At 39.4% G+C, this 19,385-nt stretch overlaps 1 protein-coding gene across 3 annotated transcripts in view; it reads right to left on the bottom strand.

Annotated features, from left to right (window-relative positions):
- Positions 1-18,880: 18,880 nt before the first annotated feature.
- The window catches only part of MND1 (meiotic nuclear divisions 1), a 60,438-nt gene continuing 59,933 nt past the window's right edge, over positions 18,881-19,385 (bottom strand). For 2 of the 3 annotated variants that reach the window (XM_032465140.1, XM_032465135.1), the window contains exon 7: positions 18,888-19,130. In XM_032465140.1, coding sequence (XP_032321031.1) covers positions 19,024-19,130 — 107 coding nt within the window. In that variant the 3' untranslated portion in view covers positions 18,888-19,023. Of the gene's footprint in view, positions 19,131-19,385 lie in introns of all 3 variants that reach the window. The other variant, XM_032465132.1, reaches the window with a different exon arrangement.

The following is a 19,385-nucleotide window of genomic DNA, read 5'->3' as shown; positions in this document are numbered from 1 at the left end:
CAAACCTTCACCAAAGATCCGTGTTTACAGGACCTGGCTGGGAGGGGGCAGGAGCGCCAGTTAGCACCTTCACATCACACCAAGATGCTCTTCTGATCAACCTTGTTCTTCTTTGGCTGCTTTTTCTCCATTAAGCCTTGATTAAGTGTTCAAATAATAACAAATTAATATGTTCCCAATATTTTCTGAACAAAAAAGTCAGTCAAACACCTGACATAGGATATATAACGGCTCAGCACATCTGAAGTCCAGTCTGCCCTGGAAAAGCATAGTTTAACATTTTCCTTCCCGGACCACACTGCCCTCTTGTCTCCTCTGTAAGGAACTAAGGAAAGAAGCGTTTTTCGTAGTCTGGACTGGAATTTTGAGATAAGACCAGAGCTGAGGGGGCAGAGGAAAGGAGGGGGTGGTCTGAGAGGGAGCAAGACACAGGGAGAGAAAGGACAAGACGTGACAGCCCCACTGGAACCGTCATTGCTTCTCACATTCGTGGTGCCAGTCCAGGAATCTGTCCTGGTAAACTCTTCTTGACTTTCTGTTCTGTTTCTTTTCAGTGGAGTTGAGAGACACTACTGCCAGACTGCAAAACTTTAGTAGTATAAATAACTTAGGCAGGGTTCAGAGAATAACCCCGGTGAGAACCACCGTGACTGACGTGTGGGCGAAGGTGTTTATTAATAGACAAAGAAACAGAAATCACCTAGCTTGGGGGAAAGCAAGTTTAGGATCAATCTAATAGCGATCTTTAGTAGATAAAAGGTCACATAGGGGCAAGGGACCACTGGGAAAAAGACATAATCTTCCAGCCTCTCCATCTTAGAATCTCTATTTTTAAAAAGATGTGATGTAATAACCTTTAATGAAAAAGAATATGAAAACAAATATGTGTATGTATGTGCGTGACTGAGACACTGGGCTGCACACCAGAAATTGATACATTGTAACTGACTCTACTTCAATTTAAAAAAAAATTTTTTTTAAATAAAATAAAAGATAAAAAGAAGTGATGGAAGTCTCATAACTTTCTAAAAGTGAGGCTGAGAAATGAAGGGTTGGTCAGTACTCCTGTGGAGCGTGGCTTCTACAAAATTAGGAAGAAGCCTCTGCAGTCAGAGCAGTAAAGGATTTTTACAATATGCATAAAATGTACTTAATGCCACTGAACTGTACATTGAAAAATGGTCAAAATGGTCAATTTTATGTTATGTATATTCAAAGCACACACACACACACACACACACACACACACACACACACACACACACACACACACACACACAATATCCATGAAAGAAAATGAGAGCTAATATGCTTCCAATTCCCAAATAATGTCACTTTTAGGAATATTATTTCACAGTGCCCAAAATATACCAAGTCATCTATTTTTCTCAGTTGCTTTTACTAGCCTCAGTTTTCCTGCAAAAGCACTTCAAGGGAGCAATGGAGACTGTTAGAATGTAGCCTTCTGACTTGAATACGGGCGCAGAGTGGTTGGATGTAGTTGGTGACACATCCCTGACCATCTCTGGGCAGAGTCTGAGTCAAGGCCGGGGACCAGTACACCCATGAGCATGGGTGGGTGGGGCAGGATTTTTTACATCAGGCAGAAATGTCCCTGAGAGCTGAGTCTAGAGATATGAATTCCCGGGCCTTCTTCATTCCCGAATTTTCCCCTTCCAGGAAGAGGTTACCTCCACTCCTGACCTTAGGCCTTCCTTCCCCTTTATTCAGTGGAACAGTCAGTGGTCTAACTTGACACTGAACTGCAGGGGCTACAGTTTCCTCTCCTCAGCTCACTTGACGGGGGCGACAACTGACTTTCTTGTCTGGCTTGAAAGGAGAGGGCTTCACTCGTTTTAATCTTCCAGAAAATAACTTTAGGTGAAAACAGCTCAGGATGACTTGTAAGAGACATGAACGTACTCCCTCAAAAGAAAATTTTATCCAAGGCTTTAAAAGTCTATCTGAATAGATTTTCAGGTATATATGCGTATATCTAAAAATCTTTCAAAGGTAGAAAAATTCTAATGTCTCCCACTTCCCTTATGTCGGCGCTTTGCATTATCTCCACGCAGGTCAGGTCTGTGCGCTGCTCTTGTAAATGCTCATCCCCTTTGGCTCCTGTCCTGGGCGTGACTGGACGGGCCGGTGGGTTCCTGCCAAGTCCTGGTGCTGCCGATGTGCTGCGTTCAACACCAGAGACTTGAGAGCCCACTGAGTTTGGGGGCGCACCGTCAGGGCCAGCTGGTCCTTTCAGAATATAAGGTGGCATTCCCATCTGCCTGACAGCGGACGCCCTGCAGTGAGTTCAAGGAAAAGGATTTTTTCATTTTGGGTGGGGCGATAAGGTCAAAAGCTGCCCCCAAAGCCATTTTAGAGCTGATAAAGAGAGTCTTATTTCAGTAAAAATTCAGTAAAAGGCAGACTTTTGAAATTAAGGTGAGAGCTGAGAGGAGAAAGGTTAGGAATTTCTTTAATTCGTTTTACCTAAAAGCCAGAACCCAGCTCAACACTCAAAGTGTCCAAAATTTGGATGCAGGAAAGATATTCCTGTGTCAGGAATTCCACTCCCCATACGTTCTACCCAGAAAACCACCGTGGGAGTCAGGGGTCAGGGAGGGAGGGGAGGAGGAAGTCAGGGGAGCTGAGGGTGCACTCAGGCCTCAGTCTCACCCACAAACAGAGACAAGGGTCTGGATTCGGTCTCTTGTCTGTGAGATCAGAAAGAACCCATCTCAGAAACTAAGAGGCCCTTGAACGAGGCCCTTGAAGTCCAGCCCCAGCCTCTTTGGCAACCAAATAAATGCTAGAAGATGTATTCGCTGCCATAGTTGTTTTTAAAAAGTGATATGGAAAGATATACTTTGGTTTTTTTTTTTTTTAAAAAAAGAAGACCCTTTGCATCACATCTCCCTCTTAAAAAATATAGGTCTGTTCAGCCTTAAAATGGAACACCAAAAAATAAATTAAAAATTGTTTTTACAGAACCGACTTGCAGACTTAGTAAACAATCCTATGGTTACTGGGGAAAGAGGGAGGGAGGGGATAAATCTGGGAGTTTGAGATTTACAAATGTTAGCCACTGTATATAAAAAAAGATTTTTTAAAAAAGTTTCTTTTGTATAGCACAGGGAACTATGTTCAATATCTTGTTATAACCTTTAATGGAAAAAATATGAAAATGAATATATGTATGTATATGCATGACTGGGACATTGTGCTGTACACCAGAGATAGACACATTGTAACTGACTGTACTTCAATTTAAAAAAATTGTTTTAAAACGGAAGACAGTTCTAACACTCACTATGACATGGATGTACATCATGCTAAATCAAGTGAGCCAGTCACAAAAGAACACTCTCAGATTTCACTTACATGAAGTGCCTACACCAGTCAACTCATAGACCCAGAGAGCAGAGTGGTGTGGCTGCCAGGGGCTGGGGGACGGGAGGATGGGGCTGTTACTGTTTAATAGGTAGAGAGTCTCAGTTTGGGAAGATGAAGGAACTCTGGAAGTGGACAGTGGTGATGGTTACACAAGAATGCGAATGTACTGAGTGGTACAGAACGCCACACTTAAAAATGGTTAAAATCTCCTTTACTTTTTTTTTAGATTCCACATAAGGCAACTATGTTCAATATCTTGTAATAACCTTTAACTGAAAAAAATATGAAAATGAATATAAGTGTGTATACGCATGACTGGGACATTGTTCTGTACACCAGAGACTGACACATTGTAATTCAATTTTAAAAAATGGTTAAAATGGTAAATTTGGCATTATGTACAACTTACCACAATGTAAAACTTTTTTTAAGTGTAGGCCCTCATCTGGTGACAGTTCTTTTTTCTAGCTATTTTAACCTGATGTAATCTATGTCTGGTTCCCAAAACATAGGGCAAGACTTGTAAATTTGTTTTATCTTAGTAAATGCCTTTTTTAAATTGTCTATTTGAATGTTGCCAAGAGAGTAGATCTTTAAAGTCCTCATCACAAGACAAGAAATGTATAACCCTGTGAGGTGACAGATGTTAACTAGATTTATGGTGGCAATCATTTCACAGTATATACATTTATCAAATCATTGTGTCGTACACCTTAAACTTATACAATGTTATATGTCAGTTATATCTCAATAAGATTGGAAAAAAGGTTTGATTGTTAAATTCTTGTGATGTATTTAAGGAGTCTATTCATTACTTAAGCGTAATATGTGAATAAAAATGTTATATTCACATTTTATTAAAAAGTCATCTGATCTGATTGAATGTTTATGCTCATAAATTTGGTTTAGCTCTTAATAAATATCTTTTGAATCACAACTGGGAACATGACAGTGACTCTCTCAAACTGCACCTGAAGTTTGCAAGCTGCCTGACACAGGCAGAGGTGCACGATTTATTTTTATAATTATCTTCGAGCAAGAGTTGATTAAATGCGTGATAAAATAACTTCTTGGAAGACAAGGCTTTCCTCTTAATTTCCCACCCTCTTTCTCTCCTTCTCTCCCTCATGAACACCACATAAAAAGTGTCAGTTTGTAATTTTTTTTTTCTTTTTTAAGTAGGAGCATCAAAGTTGGATGGGGACGTCATTCCTCTCTGCCTGCAAACAACCCACATTCCAGTCTGGGAACATCCCTCATTCCATTCCAACGTGGCAATGCCCTTTTAAAGAGCTGGCAGCTTAGCCAGCACCAAATCAGGGTCGAAGGTGCGAGGGACATTTCCTGTGTCTCTTTCCCCCAATGTGGTTGCATCTTCGGGGGATGTGGGTGGGGAGCACGCTGGGAAATAAAGCCCTCTGGTCCCCGAGTTCCTCTTTCTATTTCTGTGGTTCTCACTTCCCCTCCCATTAGAAATCCCCCTGTGGTGGCGATGCTTTCTCTGCTCGGTTCCCTGTTATTTCCCTTTTGCTTCTCTCTCGACACCTCTTAGGGGCTGGTCCCTGTCACCCTGCTACTGCCCATCTCTCTGTCTTCACATCTTGAGTTCCATTTCCCCCAACGTATCCGCAGGCCGTTCCTCTAGCAAACACAACTCGCTGCTTTCAAGAGCCTCCTTGGCCTTTGCAATCCCAGTGGTTCTTCCTGGCACATTTGCACACGGCAGGCAGTGGGGGAGGGAGTCAGGGCTGCCTTCTGGCTGCGATCACCTGCCACCAGGCGTCTAGGGTGCGAGGGAGGTAAATTCTGTACGTGTGAGCTTGCCTGGTGCTTCCTGGCAACTCAGAGAGATTCCTAGGGAAGCGCTTACCTCCCACTGTTTCCTGGAGTTATAGGTCTTCTTTCACAGCAATAGTGTCTTCTGGAAAAATAGAAATAAAAGAGAGTTGTAGTGGGTAAGTTGCTTCTGAAATCTAAATTCTCATCAGGGCCTTCGCTACCTGCCAAAAATTCCAACCCTATACAACCTTCTATGTCTCCTCCGGTTTGACTCGGTTTAAGTGACTCTGACTTGGTCCCCAGAACCCCTTCTGCATCTTTTCATTTTAGAGTGCCGGTGTGGTTAACCCTCACCCCTTCCCATCCTGCTGTTCTGGGGCGTGTACCAGCGCTCAGACAGGCTAAGCTGAAGTTTATTGCCGCACTTATACCAAAAAAGAGTTTGCCCTTTGTAGTGGTTATAAATATCAGTCCCCAAACTCATTTCTGCAGAAATATGTTTTTATTTTCTACCTCAACTTCTTTTCCATTTCAGATCCCATCCTGAAGCATGGGAAATTTAACCTCACCCTGTTTCCCAAGATTGTGCCACAGTTTTGGGCTCTTACCAACTATCAAGGGCTTGTACAGCTGGTCCTCTGTTCATAGACATTACCTGCTGCAAAGAAGTCCCCTAGGCAGGCAGCTCTTAGAGGAGTTTGCTTCTAATAGCAGGGACGTCTTCCCTTCATTTCTGGCCGAGATATTTTGGCTACTCCCCTTCCTTCATGCTTTTAGGGGTTGTTTTTTTAAGCCTGCTTTTACTTTCCTTTATTACTTTTTTTTCATTTTTCAGTTTTCTTAGGTAAAATTGACACAGTTTGACTGCACATATACAATACATTGCATGTAAATTCGTATATACAATATACTTCACAAAGTTTTTAACCTACATATATGTACTGTCCATTGTTTCTAAGAACAGTTTAGAGCTTCAGCTTTTTAAACTTACATAGTTATCAAAGGAGTAAAGCCAACCACAAAATAAGAATCAACAGAATGCGGTGATCCAGTCATAAAGGACAGTCAAATGTGCTTACACACATTCAGGAAATCAGTCATCTAAGTTATAAATAATAAGTTCACTTGTGACCTTTTTTTTAGATTCCACAGATAAGTGATATCATATAGCATTTTTCTTTCTCTTTCTGGCTTACTTCACTTAGAATGACGATCTCCAGGTCCATCCATGTTGCTGCAAATGGCATTATTTCATTCTTTTTTGTGGCTGAGTAGTATTCCATTGTATATATGTACCACATCTACTTCATCCAGTCATCTGTTGATGGACATTTGGGCTGTTTCCATGTCTTGGCTATTGTAAATAGTAGGCAGGAGTTTTTGAACACCGGCACTGAATGTGATAGTTACAAATGATTTTTGGCTACCTCACTGATTAAAGAGCACCCTTCACTTTAAGTAATTGTCTAGTCTTTATGTAAATTTGCATATATAGACGAAAAATTTGCATTTCTCTAAAATTAGTTCATGAGTTACTCAAACTCTCTTTCCTGGAGAAAATTAGCAAGACATTTCTAAGTTTATAGATAATACTCCTATAATTTAGGACTACCAAACAGGCCCACAGCTCTGGCTTGCTTACTAATTTATTTTCACTAAAAAGTGAAGCAAAAGTAATTAAGGACATCTAACAGGGTATAGAATACCTATTTTTACTCAGTATGCATCTAGGAAAATCATCTTGCTTCCATCCTAAATACCCCAAACTTGGAGTCATTCAGCAGACTTATTTTTTTTAGTGGAGGTCCTGGGGATTGAACCCGGGACCCCATTCATGCTAAACACATGCTCTACCACTCAGCTACTACCCTTCTGTGCAGCAAACTTTTAATTGTGGCACAGAGCTGTGGCTGGGACAGCTTTTCACATTTCTTACATTGATTTATTCAGTTTCCATATAAGTCGCTACTTCAGGAGCACTTTAAAATAATTTTGTTTCACAGATGTTAATGTACATTCGTACGTGAACCTGCAGTTTACCCAATGTTCTAGATTCATTATCTTCTGGCGCCTCATAATAACTCTAAGTACTCGTGGTTTTTTAAAGGGCTTTTAAAATAGTACCTGCAGCTGACATTTGGCTACAGATACGAGCCGAGCCAGGGGCTGAGTGAGCGAGGGGAGCCCAGCTAGTTCTCCGGGCATGTGCGGAAGAGGCCTGCCAGCTACGTATTAGAACGACGGTAACTCCTCCCATTCTTCTTATTTTTGTGGAAATCCATGAATAGCTTTATTTTCAGTGTACTTACTACAGACTGAAATACTCAAGTGGTTCTGAAAATGGACCACGAAAAAGTCATGAGTAGATAAACAAGTTTCTACTGTAGAGCACAGGCAACTATATTCAACATCTTGTAGTAACCTATAATGGAAAAGAGTATGAAAATGAATAGATGCCTGTATGTGTATGACTGAAACATGATGCTGTACACCAGAAATTGACACAACATTGTAAACTGACTATACTTCAGTTTAAGAAAAGAAAGAAAAGGGTCATAAAATGGGTCAGTGGGAAAAAGGAGGAGTTATAATTTTTACACACATAATTTAATATGTGATATATACACACACACACACATATATATATATATATATTTAAATATATATCACAATCGAAATTGCAAACAATAAAAATATTCCGGTAAGGTTTACAATCCAGCCTGTATTCAATACTGGAGAGAGAGAGAAAGGTGGGGTCTAAGATTTCTAAATCTTGGAACTTCCTACCCTTAGAGATACAAAAGCTGAGAACAGAACAGTTGAGGGCTAGAGGCAATCCTTCTCACAAAAATAAACACACACACACACAGCTAAAATGACTGTAAGCGTTCTTCAATTTACTTTTTCTTCCAAAATGTAAATGGCAGACTTCTCTTATTCAGTTGTATTTCAAGTGTCATTTGACAGCATCATTTGGGAAGTTACTCGAACCAGAAACTGGGAACCACTTTTAACATCATATGCTTCCTCCCGCCCCTTCCCCCTCCATCCCTCCATCCCATCCAACCAGCCATTCAGTCTCCTCTGTTCAGCCTGTAAAATATGTTAAATATCTGTTGACTTCTCTCCTTCCCTGCCCTCATTCAAGCCCCCAGCACCTCTGACCTGGATTATTATAGTAACCCGTCTCCCCTTGGCCAGTCTTGTTCTCCGTCCACACCGCACACCAGGAGCCCCTCGAGTGGGACCTGCAGCTACAGAGATCACAGGAGGAGCCAGTGGGCTGTGGGATGAAAACTTAGGACTTCAACTTGTCCTTTAAAAATGACTGTTCTTCTGTATTTTGTTTATTTTTGAAGTTATTTTATTTATTTGTTTCTTTAATTTACTTTTGGGGTGGATAATTAGATTTTTTATCTATTTATTTTTTTAATTCAGGTACTGAGGATTGAACCCAGGACCTCATGCATTCTAAGCATGCGCTCCAGCACTGAGCTAGACCCTCCCTCTTCTGTATTTTGTAATACACATAACAAGATGTAAGAACAAATATACTTGCATTGGCACGTGGGTTTTAAATGTTTTGTTGGTAGAGGGACACTATTTTAAAAGTTTGGTGACCCCAGCTTTACACGGCAGTCAGAGTGATTTTGAAAAATCCAGATCTGACTGGGTTAAATCTTTTGCTGAAGCCACTCAATGGATTCCCATCGTCCGCAGAGTCCACAATCTGTGACAGTTCCTACAAACCCTGAAGGGTCTGTCACCTTCTGATTGCCCAGCCACCTCTCCCCTTTCCTGGGCGTGGGGCTCTTTCCCATTGACTCCCCTGAAGCCAGGTTTTTTGCCACAGGAAATTGTCACACTCCTGTTCCCTCTGCCTCCACAAAGCTGTAGGTTTTGGTTTTAATGCTGTTTTCTTCCCTGACACCCCCTTCCCCACACACCATCTCTCCCCAGTCCAAATTGTCTCTCAGTTAAACTCTCTTACACCCTGAGTTTTCCACCATCGTACTTAGTAGAGTTGCTATGATGTATGTATAGATTTTTGTTCTATGTTTTCCACACTAGGCCACCATCTTCACGAAAACTCGTCTACCACTGTACCTCCAGCACCTAATAAGGGCACAGTATTGTTGAAAAAAGAACGAATGAATGTACCAACTGTCACTCCCACATTTACTTCCCAAGAGTTAGGGAGCCTGGGAGGATCCCCAGAGCATCACCTCAGGGAATCTCTATCCTTGCCGGGGTTCATCTGCCCTGCTGCAGAATACCTAAGACTAGGAACCACCTGTTTCTCTATGAGGACTTTTGCAAGGTCCCGGAACAGTTACTCCCCAGCAGCCCCTGAAAAGCTTGATTACAGCCCCGAGCAATGAGTAACCACCTAGGTCTACTTCTGTTTCAGGGCAAGACCTCTCCTTCATCTCTGGGAATGGTGTAAAGGAGCCATTTCCTAGGGGACTGGAGATCTCTGGTGTTCCAAGTTCTTTTGTAAGAAAAAGTTTCAGCTTGCTTAATTTCCAGAATTCTCAGAAAGTTACAAGTATCCCTTAAAACAGGGCAAGTGGGCTGGGTGGGGCTTGGGGGATCTTACTAAGGCTTTACTGTGATAGATTAAATGCTTGCACTCGCCTTCTTGAGAACTGGCTTTGTCGAGGGGACGGAAGAAAATTAACAGCCTCCCTGATTCTGCAGTTTTCTTCTCTCTCTTAGAGAAACCAGTTTAGAAGGAAGGGTGACACAGGGATTGAGTGTAAACCTGGAATAAATAGCAAAGAGGACATGGAAGTGGCTTTTGCCCACCGACACAAGGACCAAAGAAAGAGAAGGAAAACGGAGGAAAAGACGTGCCTGCTGCTTTTTGTGGTAATTACACAAAATGGAAACAGAGGAGAGTTAAATGCCTTTTCAGGACTTAGGATGAATTTAAAACAGAATAAGTAATTTTTTTTTTTTTTTTTTTTTGGTTAGGACACCAACCTCGCACAGATCACCTATCTTCCTATCTAATAATTTCGTCCCCAGCCCCATGGGGTTGATTCATATAGTATCGACTAGATTTCAGGAGATGCTTAATCTTAGCCCCTGAGCTGTTTAACTTTTAAGCTTGGATCCTAATAAGGTTGGACTTGCTCGCCTCATTCCCGGGAACTGCGGTGGAGCAGTGACCATACAAGGGCAGGAAGCCTTCCAGGAGGGAGGGCGGGAGGGAGCGGCCGCCTTAGCACAGTGTTATGTAACCACAAGAGGAGCGCTGCGAAAGGAAACGCTCCCCTGCCTTCCTTAAAAATGTGACATTCTAAAAATGTCTAGAAGACACCGAACAAGCACAGCAGAGCTGCTGGAGTTAGAAGCACAAATATAATTAGACCCAGAAAATCCGTTCAATCTGATGGGCTTAGGCGGCTGCTATTTTAAACAGTTTAGCTAGGTGGTGTCCTCAAGAAATAGCTGTCAAAATATGTGTGTAGTATGTTTCAGTAAGAGCAGGATAAATGTCGTTTCCTTTTTCACTGGCAATGAGGTTATGAACGTTGACCTACAGACAGTCCCCGAACAAGCTGCATTCCAATACCTCATTTCTAAGTCAGTTGTTAGGCTGGAACATAGTTTCCCATAGAAACAAGTTGAGATGTGGTAGCTCAGATCGCCAGATATGGCCAGAGAAGCCCATTAACCCATCAGCAATTTTACTGAAGACCCTGACCACCACGTAGGACAGTGCTTGTGTCCCGATTTCTAAGCTGGGATTCCCTTGTCTTGGGAGGCGTGAGGATGCCCTGAACGCAGAGGCTGCTTGGAGGCGGGCGCGATGCATGGAAAGTTGGTTCCTCCACGGGCCACAGCACGGGCTCCAGGGTGAGGGTGAGGTCAGGTGGAGTCCAGCCCTGGAAGGCAGTGCGCCTGTGAAAGTAACCTGTCACTGTATTTGCAGTTAAGGATGTTATTTTCTTCTGGCAAGAACTTCCTTTATAAAGGTTCAGAATGAGAGGACTACCTCCTACTGAGCACAGAGCACAGTGTTCATTGCTGTGTCTCCATTATTTCACTTAATTCTCCAAACAAACTCAACATCTTAGAGGCCAGTTGTTTCATCTGCATTTCAGAAACAGGGCAGAAAGGCTTAAGGGATAGTAAGTAACTTTGGCTAAATCCACAGTGAGAGCCAGCACTTGAACTCAAGTTTGTTTGATCCAAATCCATAGATTTCCAGGGACTTAGGGAACACTTCCAACAGCTTGTTTATTTTCATTCAGTGGTTTTAATTAAGACAGTAATTATCCTCCTCAGTGAAGGGACTGGATTAATTGATTCAAGAAATATTAAGTGCTTTATTTATATGTGGATGATGCAAGGAGGAATGAGCTGGGAATCTCATGGATACAAGACGTCCAAACACGAACATGATTTAGGTAATGTTAAGAGCTGCGGTGGCCAGTGCCACGTGAGTGGACATACCTTCACTTGTTACAGACAGCAATGGCTTTACAGGTCACTGTGAGCAGTATCACAGAGGGTCTCATGAGGGATGCTGGATTTGAGCTGCACCTTGTAGAAACAGGGCTTAGACAGAGGACATGCCTGATGAAAGGCTCAGATGAGCAAAACTTGCATCCTCACGATTCTTTAATTAAGAGACAAGAGCAGCTTGATTTGTTTCATGTTGCAGAGAAGTGGAAAATAAGATTGAAAAGCTGGGGCCAGATGGTGCCGAGACCTCTAAGGATTTCTTTGTTGTAATTCAACTTTTTGTACAAGCAAAATATAGTTCAAAAATAAAATTTATAAAAAGCACAGGAAAAATCCCTCCCTTTCACATAAATAACCATGACTAATAAGTGTCCTGTGCATCCTTTCAGGGTTTTTTTGTGTGTGTGAGTAAACACAAGCAATTATAAATATGTTATTTCCCTCCTTTATTAAAAAGTAGCATATGGTCTGTAGAAATTTTGGATAGCAATAAATTATATATATATTTTTTCTTAGAATTTAAAAATGACTGTTTACTTATTAAAATATAATGGTGCTTCCCACTAGGGATTTATTAAACAAATATCAAGAATTGGGAGAGTGATTTCCAGAGGTGGACTCACCCGGAGTCGGTTTTCTGTCTATGGATCTAAACCCTAAGGAGTGTGGGTCTAGGTCGGTGAGCGGTGCGCCTCTTCCACATTCGCGTTTAACACCCTGTGGGCTCCTAGCCTTGGCCTTCTTCAGTTTTCTCATCCCCTGTTTGTGTGTCTGCCTCCTTCACTTAATTGGAATTCTTTGAGGAAAGAACCATAGAACTCATTTATCTTCGTATCATCAACATCTAATATAATGCCTGGCAAATATGAGATTAGTAAATGAATGTTCAAATGTCTTAATAAATGGAGAAAAAGTGAATGTGAATAAAATGTTCAAAAATCAACCTGAGCAACCTGGCCGAGCCCTAGGGGGTCAGAATACAAGGGGAGGAACGTTACTTTGCTCTGTCTGGCAATGTAGTCTGATGAAACACTGTAGGGGTGTGACAAAAGACCAGACAGCAGAAAGGAAGAGTGAAGACACTGGAGGGAGAGGAAGAGGAGGAAGATGAAGGTCTTGGAGCAGCCAGGAGGGAGTTGGGTCATGGACATAGCAGAGAGGCTGGCCTCCACAGAAGCATGGGTGTGGAAATAATTAGAGGTGGGGGGTTAGGGAGTTGAGATTTATGCTTGAAGAGCTCAAATTTAATTTTTTTTTTTTTTTTAAATAGAGAAAATTGAGAAAAGTTGGGCTGAGTACAGAGGCCTGGGTGGTAAATGTTTGAAATAGTTTTAGGGACTGACAGGAAAAGCTGACTGAAAGTAACAGCTGCTTTACAGCCTTTCTGGAATAAGGCCAGTTACAGCTTTAAGTAAAAATGTTGATAAGCAATGCTGAGAATCTATTTGAGGCAGGAGATTATGAAGCTGTAATTCTTTTGTGCCAAATACTTCGTGAGGTGCTCTGGGGCCTACAGAGATGAAAAATTAACATGCCCTCAAGGAGCCTTTTTCTAGTAGAGAGAAGGTCATCCGACCCTTCAAAATATATTTAGTTCCCACATTACCACCTTACTCGTTAAATGATCTTATTAGAACATAGTTAACACTGCAATATAACATGGCTGTCACTGCTTCTAAATCTTCTGTCCACATTTGAGAAAAGTGAAGCAACTTCTTAGATACTTTCAGTTATGGTTATGCAAAATAATATTGATATCCAGATATTTTATTCCCTGAAGGTGTGCTATGTCAAAATGTTGACACCGTTTCAAAAAAGACGTTATCTTTCTGGATCCACTAAGGAAATTGTTGTCATTAAAAGTATATTTTATCTGTTAAAAACAAACAAACACGCAGACCATTTCAGTCCCTGTAAACACAAACTGATTGTATTAGGGCCCTTAAAGGCAAAATATTTGTTCCAGTTGACATCAGCATCAGACCAAATCTGCTTGGATGGAAACTGGCTAAGCAAGTTAAACTCAGTCAGGTGTGGGTCTCCAAAGCTCTCATAACACAGGAAACACGTAAGCAGGAAGTACAACGGTAACAACCACAACTGGACAGAAAAAAGTCACACATCTGTTCAATTTAAATTTGTAAAAAGTTCCCATAGTTACTTTTCAAAATGTTATGAGAAACATGACACCTTCCAAGTTTGGGCTTACAAAATAACTCGCCCTTTTTCTGCATCAAACCCAGTCTGCAAATTGGTCAGGTACATTTTACAGAGGTTTTTCAGAAAGCAGTTGGGATTTAACTATTAAAAGCTAATCTTTAACCTAAAGACACTTGAGCATTAATTACACATTTTTTTTCATTAATAAATTCCAACTACAGCACTGGGACATTGTGCTGTACACCAGAAATTGACACGTTGTAACTGACTAAACTTCAATTTAAAAATAAATAAATAAATAATAAAAACAAAAATACATTCCAGCTAAAAGGCAGCAATTTTTACAAATCTGTTTTTGATAATAAGACTCCCAGCTCATTTTTCACAAATCTTTTTAATAAAGAATTACTTAGAATTCATTTCAGAAAATCCATGGAAAAAGCAAGTTAAAAAGCCCTCAAGGCCATTACCCTTCAACCTCTTTTCTATAAAATTCAGCTCTGTCCTATGTTTCTTATATTCTCTTTACAAGATCCTTTCTTCATGAATAGGGATTCTTTTCTTTTGTCAAGGGATTCATCTTCAGAACACCCATAAATGTGCAAGCAGGTATGTTTGGAAATGGTCTTTAAAAATATTTTCTGAAATAGCATGCAACTGAAAACAAACCAAATGTCTATCAATCTTAGTCCATCTCTATGAAGAAGTAATACATAGCAAGCAAAACAAACTTTCTGAACAAACTTCAAATTTTTAAATGGAAAACAAAATAGCATTGATTCATATATATGGAATGATCCAATTTTTGTTTTTATTCTTATTTAAAATTATAATGAAGTATCTCTGGAGACTAGGTAGTCGCAGTGTTACGTAAATTGTTTCAGAGCAAATGAAATGAAATAAAATTTCCAAATCTTTTTAAAGAAGCAGGTAAAACATTGATACCCAAATCTATAGAGATAGCACATAAAGAAAAAATTACAGATGAGACTCACTTATGAAAATTGATGCAAAAAAATCTAAACAAACTATTAATGAACTCTAACATCATATTAAGAGAATAATTCACCATGGCCAAGTAGGTTGTATGCCAGGAATGTATGGATAATTGAGTGTTAGGAAGTATATTAATGTCATTCACGTTAGTAGATTTTAAAAGAAAGATCATATGCTTAGCTACATAGATGAGGAAAATCCTTTGATGAATTCAAGAAGCATTCCTTATACAAATTCTTGAGAAAATACTTCTAGATTAATACTTCCTTAACATTACCAATTATATATTATAAAAAGCCAACTTTCTACTTAATGCAGAATTACAAAGGTATCCCTACTAAGGTCAGAAACAAGACAAAGATGCTCTCTATCTCCACTACAGTTTTAAGAGTGGTATTAGCCAATGCAATTAGATAAGAGAAAACAATTAGAAGCATAACAGTTAGAAGAATTAAAACTATTTCTATGTGAAAATGACATGATAGGATACCTAGAAAACTTAAGAGAATTAATTATAAAACAAACTCAATCAAAAAAGAATTTAGGAAGATAGCAGGATGTAAAGTTAATATGTTAAATCAATAGCCTTCAGATACATAAATAATAACTGGTTAGAAAATAAGATGGTACACCAGAAATTAACACACCATTGTACACTGACCAAACTTCAATAAAATAAATAAAATAAGATGGAAGAGAAAACTCCATTTACAATGGCAACAACAAAAAAATAAAATACTTAAGAATAAACTTAAGAAAATTGAAAATTCTACGTGAAGTTAACTATAAAACTATTGGAAAAACACAAAAGTATGTTTGAGCAAATGGAAAGACATTCTTTTGTTTTTGAATAGACTGTTTCATCATCAAGATTACCAGTTCTATGTTAATTTATACATTTAATACAATCTCAACAATAAAAATAGCACCAAGGTTTTTTTCCTGGAATTTGAAAAGTTGAAACTAAAGTTTGACCTCAAGTTGGTTTATCAACTTTGGAACAAAATTGTGACTTGAACAAGAAAGCTGGGAGGCTTCCCTCTCAGAAAGGAACCAGTCACCGCTGGGCCAGTCCTACTCACCTCTAGTGGGCTTGCTGCTTGCCATGCGGGTTGCTAAATCACCCAGTTACCAAAAGAAGCTGAAAATCTCAATTTGCATGTGACATTTTATACGTGGACATGCTAGCAACTAATGCAAATGAACAATGAAAGTCTGAGCAAAATAAAATACACCTCACAGGTCATATCTAGACCATGGCCTGTCAGTTTTTGATCTTTTGGAAGCTGGCAAATTTTTTCTGTAAAGGGTCAGGTAGTAAATATTTCAGGCTTTGCAGGCCACATACAGCCTCTGTTGCATAATCTCGTCTATTTTTATCTTTAAAAAAGTGTAAAAAGATACTTTTAGCTCAAGGGCTGTGAAAAACACGCCTTGGATTTGGCTCTCGGGGGCAGTTTGCCAATCCTGGTTAATAGAAATCTTTAGGCTTGAGATTCAATGAGTACTTCCAGAGACAGCCACGTTACCTGACCTCTACTTCTCACAAATAATTTTTAAAAAATCAAGCTGGTGTAAGTATAACATAAATTCACCACAAAGGGCCATTTCATCATGCAGTGCATTTTCCTCCAGGTATATAGACAGTATTCAAGAAGCACACCCTGAAAGGGAGTTTATGTACAATTTTAAAGCATCTTCCTACCATCTGTCACACTGTAACTGCTCTTACAAATGATGCCACGTTAGCTGGAAAATGTTTTATATTTTACTCCAATCATGTTCACACAAAAAAAGTATTATCGGGTTTACAATTTAGACTTTTCTGCTCAAGAATTATTGGGATGGTTCATGCTTCTTGGCTGCCAGCTCTACTCATTTCCTTTCCTAGTCGCTTAGAGAGAACTGCTTGATAAAATTTAGGATCATAACATCTATTTCAGAGACAGGCCAAGAACTTTGTAATCCTGTGAGACTAATGATGTGGCAGACATCAGAGGAAAAGTCATGTCCAGTTCTTCCTATGTATTGTTTTGGTCCTGGCCCAACCTCAGAAAGGACATTTCAGTGATCTGACCTGGCCCTGAACAACTGTGAAACCTACTAGGAGACTGTGAAGTCTCTCCCAGAACCCTTTAAAAATTGGACAGATAGTAAGATTTTAAAAATAACTACATGTGAAGAATGGGTTAAGATGGAAATCAGCTCTCAAATATCCTTTAAACTTCCAATTCATTTAAATATTTGGGAATATCAATTATAACATTTACTGAATCATATTTGATCCCAGACCACTAGTAATTTGACTCTATGTCTACCCCAGTTGTACTCAGAACCCAGGACTAAGGATTACCTAGAGCTTGGCTGGACCAATGCCCGTGGGCTTCTTAACCATCTCTAGTTTCAGGGAAAAACAAGCTCAAAAGCAGCTCTTAAAGATTAAGAACGGTGATGTGTTGGAGTAGGCAAGCCAACTGTTAAGTAACAGGGAGCCAGCTGTTAAACACTGCCATCACTAAGATTAAATCACACAAACTACGATAAACTGTATCATATTAAAAACAATGGTACTAAAACTAAAAACTCATCCCTCTGTAATTATTTTTTATTTTACTATTTTCTCTGTTCTTGAGATGTACACCTACTGCACCTGTATGGGAGAAATACTGTCTAATGGTGTGCTACTGAGCATCTTTTCCCAACCCTCATTGTCACCACGTTGGTAATCTGAAACTGGCCATGTTGGGAATATTTACGCTACACAAATAGGCAAATACTATAAACCAAGCCCCACCCCACTTCCCAAAGAGTCAGTTTAGTTAAACCCCTACCAGCACATTTTTGGCTTAGGAGGGTACCACAACCTCTGGCCTACTCACGAACAGACTTAATCGTTCTCTTGCTAGCCTCCAAAATATTCAAAAAATCTTTTTGACACTGCCTGAATATTTATAAAACAGAATCTTTTAGGGATCATTAGAAATGGCTTCCTTTTAGAACACACATACCTTCTCTCAAGGAAGCATCTTTTCTAATAAATAGCACACTGGGTCTGAGAAATTTTGGAATTCCCACAATTAGTGTATTAGGGAAAGGCTTATGATGGGTTATTTTTATGTTTTGTCCTTTGTCTCTTAACACCAAATACTTTCTCCTGTGAGAAGAGCTGTTGCCTTAAGGCAACATAAATTGGCCTCAAGAACAAACAAAGTTGGACCAGTAAGTTCCCGCCCATATCCAGGAAGTGATTAAGTAGGCCCGGAGCAACCCCATGCAATACAAAGGCCAGATTCACTTACAAATGGCCTGGATGCCATCTGGGTCATTTCAGACATACGGAGTACTTCATTCAAGTTACTTAAAAGAATATCAAAACTGGACAGTATAAAAAAAAAATTAAGGCATGTGTGTAAAGGGCATTACGCACATTTGTTTTGATTTTTGTTTTACGTTTGTCTTGGAGTGCCTGCAAATACTCTAAATGCATAGGCTGAAATAGAAAAAGACACACGAGATATACATTATTTTTAACCTACTCTTTTTTCGGCAGTTGAATAAAAATCCCTGAACTCTAGCTGGTGATGTGTGCTATACTGACACCACTATATCATCTTATAAAAAGTACATAAATCAGGACAAAGTGCTTATTCTTTACAGTAGAAAAGCATCACACATTCAAAAGAAAGTAGTTTTCACATCTGAGGAATTCTATCTAACTTTAAATTTGAGGAATACCAACTTTCTGTATTTTTTTCTGTGGAAGATTTGTAAATATGATGCAGTATATTAAGAATCACTCACACACACTTTCCACTAAATACTGAGAAACAGTAAAGCAGCAATTAGGGGTTTTGAAGTTATTTCCAAGCATGTATGTGTATAATAGAGCCTTCAAAGGTACCCTTAGTTCTTAATACTTAATGTTTGAATGAAAATAAAAAATGTTATCATGTCATGATGGCTGTGATCTCTAAAAAAATTACTGGTAAGCCTAACAGGTGGACAGCTTTACTATGCATTCTCCTACTCTGATGAGCACTGAGGCTGTCATCCTGTTTTTGACTGATCAAAGACTGCAAAACATCTACACTTTATACTTTATTTAAAATTAATAAAATGAAAAACACAGTTACAGGTAAATGATAATTCAGTACATTTAGCTGGGTAACAAAAACGTTACATATTCACAAGTACATAGATCCTTCACCGACACTGAGCAGTTCAGTCTATGTAGTCAAAGTCTTCTGGAATTCCAAAATTTTTATCAATTTTATTTTCTTCGAACCCAAATTTTCTTTTGGCCCAAGATTTTATTGCAAATATGTTATCTATAAAGAAAATGGAGAAACACTTTTGAGAATCAAAAACATAATCATAAAACATTTCAAATATATTCTACAGGCTTTTTTTAATTTTACTTCTAGAAGTATCAAAATAAGGAGATTTCTGTATTTTCAAGAGTAATGGCAATTAATTTCAGAAGAAAGAAAATATTTAATGAGTGTTTTGAATAAATGGATCTCATATTTAAAAATTCAGTGAATTAGTTGCCGCTAAAGAATAGCTGACTTAAAGAATAATCC

Source organism: Camelus ferus, chromosome 2 (genome assembly GCF_009834535.1).
Source record: "Camelus ferus isolate YT-003-E chromosome 2, BCGSAC_Cfer_1.0, whole genome shotgun sequence".
Lineage (NCBI taxonomy): Eukaryota > Metazoa > Chordata > Mammalia > Artiodactyla > Camelidae > Camelus > Camelus ferus.
This window is presented reverse-complemented; position numbering and strand designations above follow the sequence as displayed.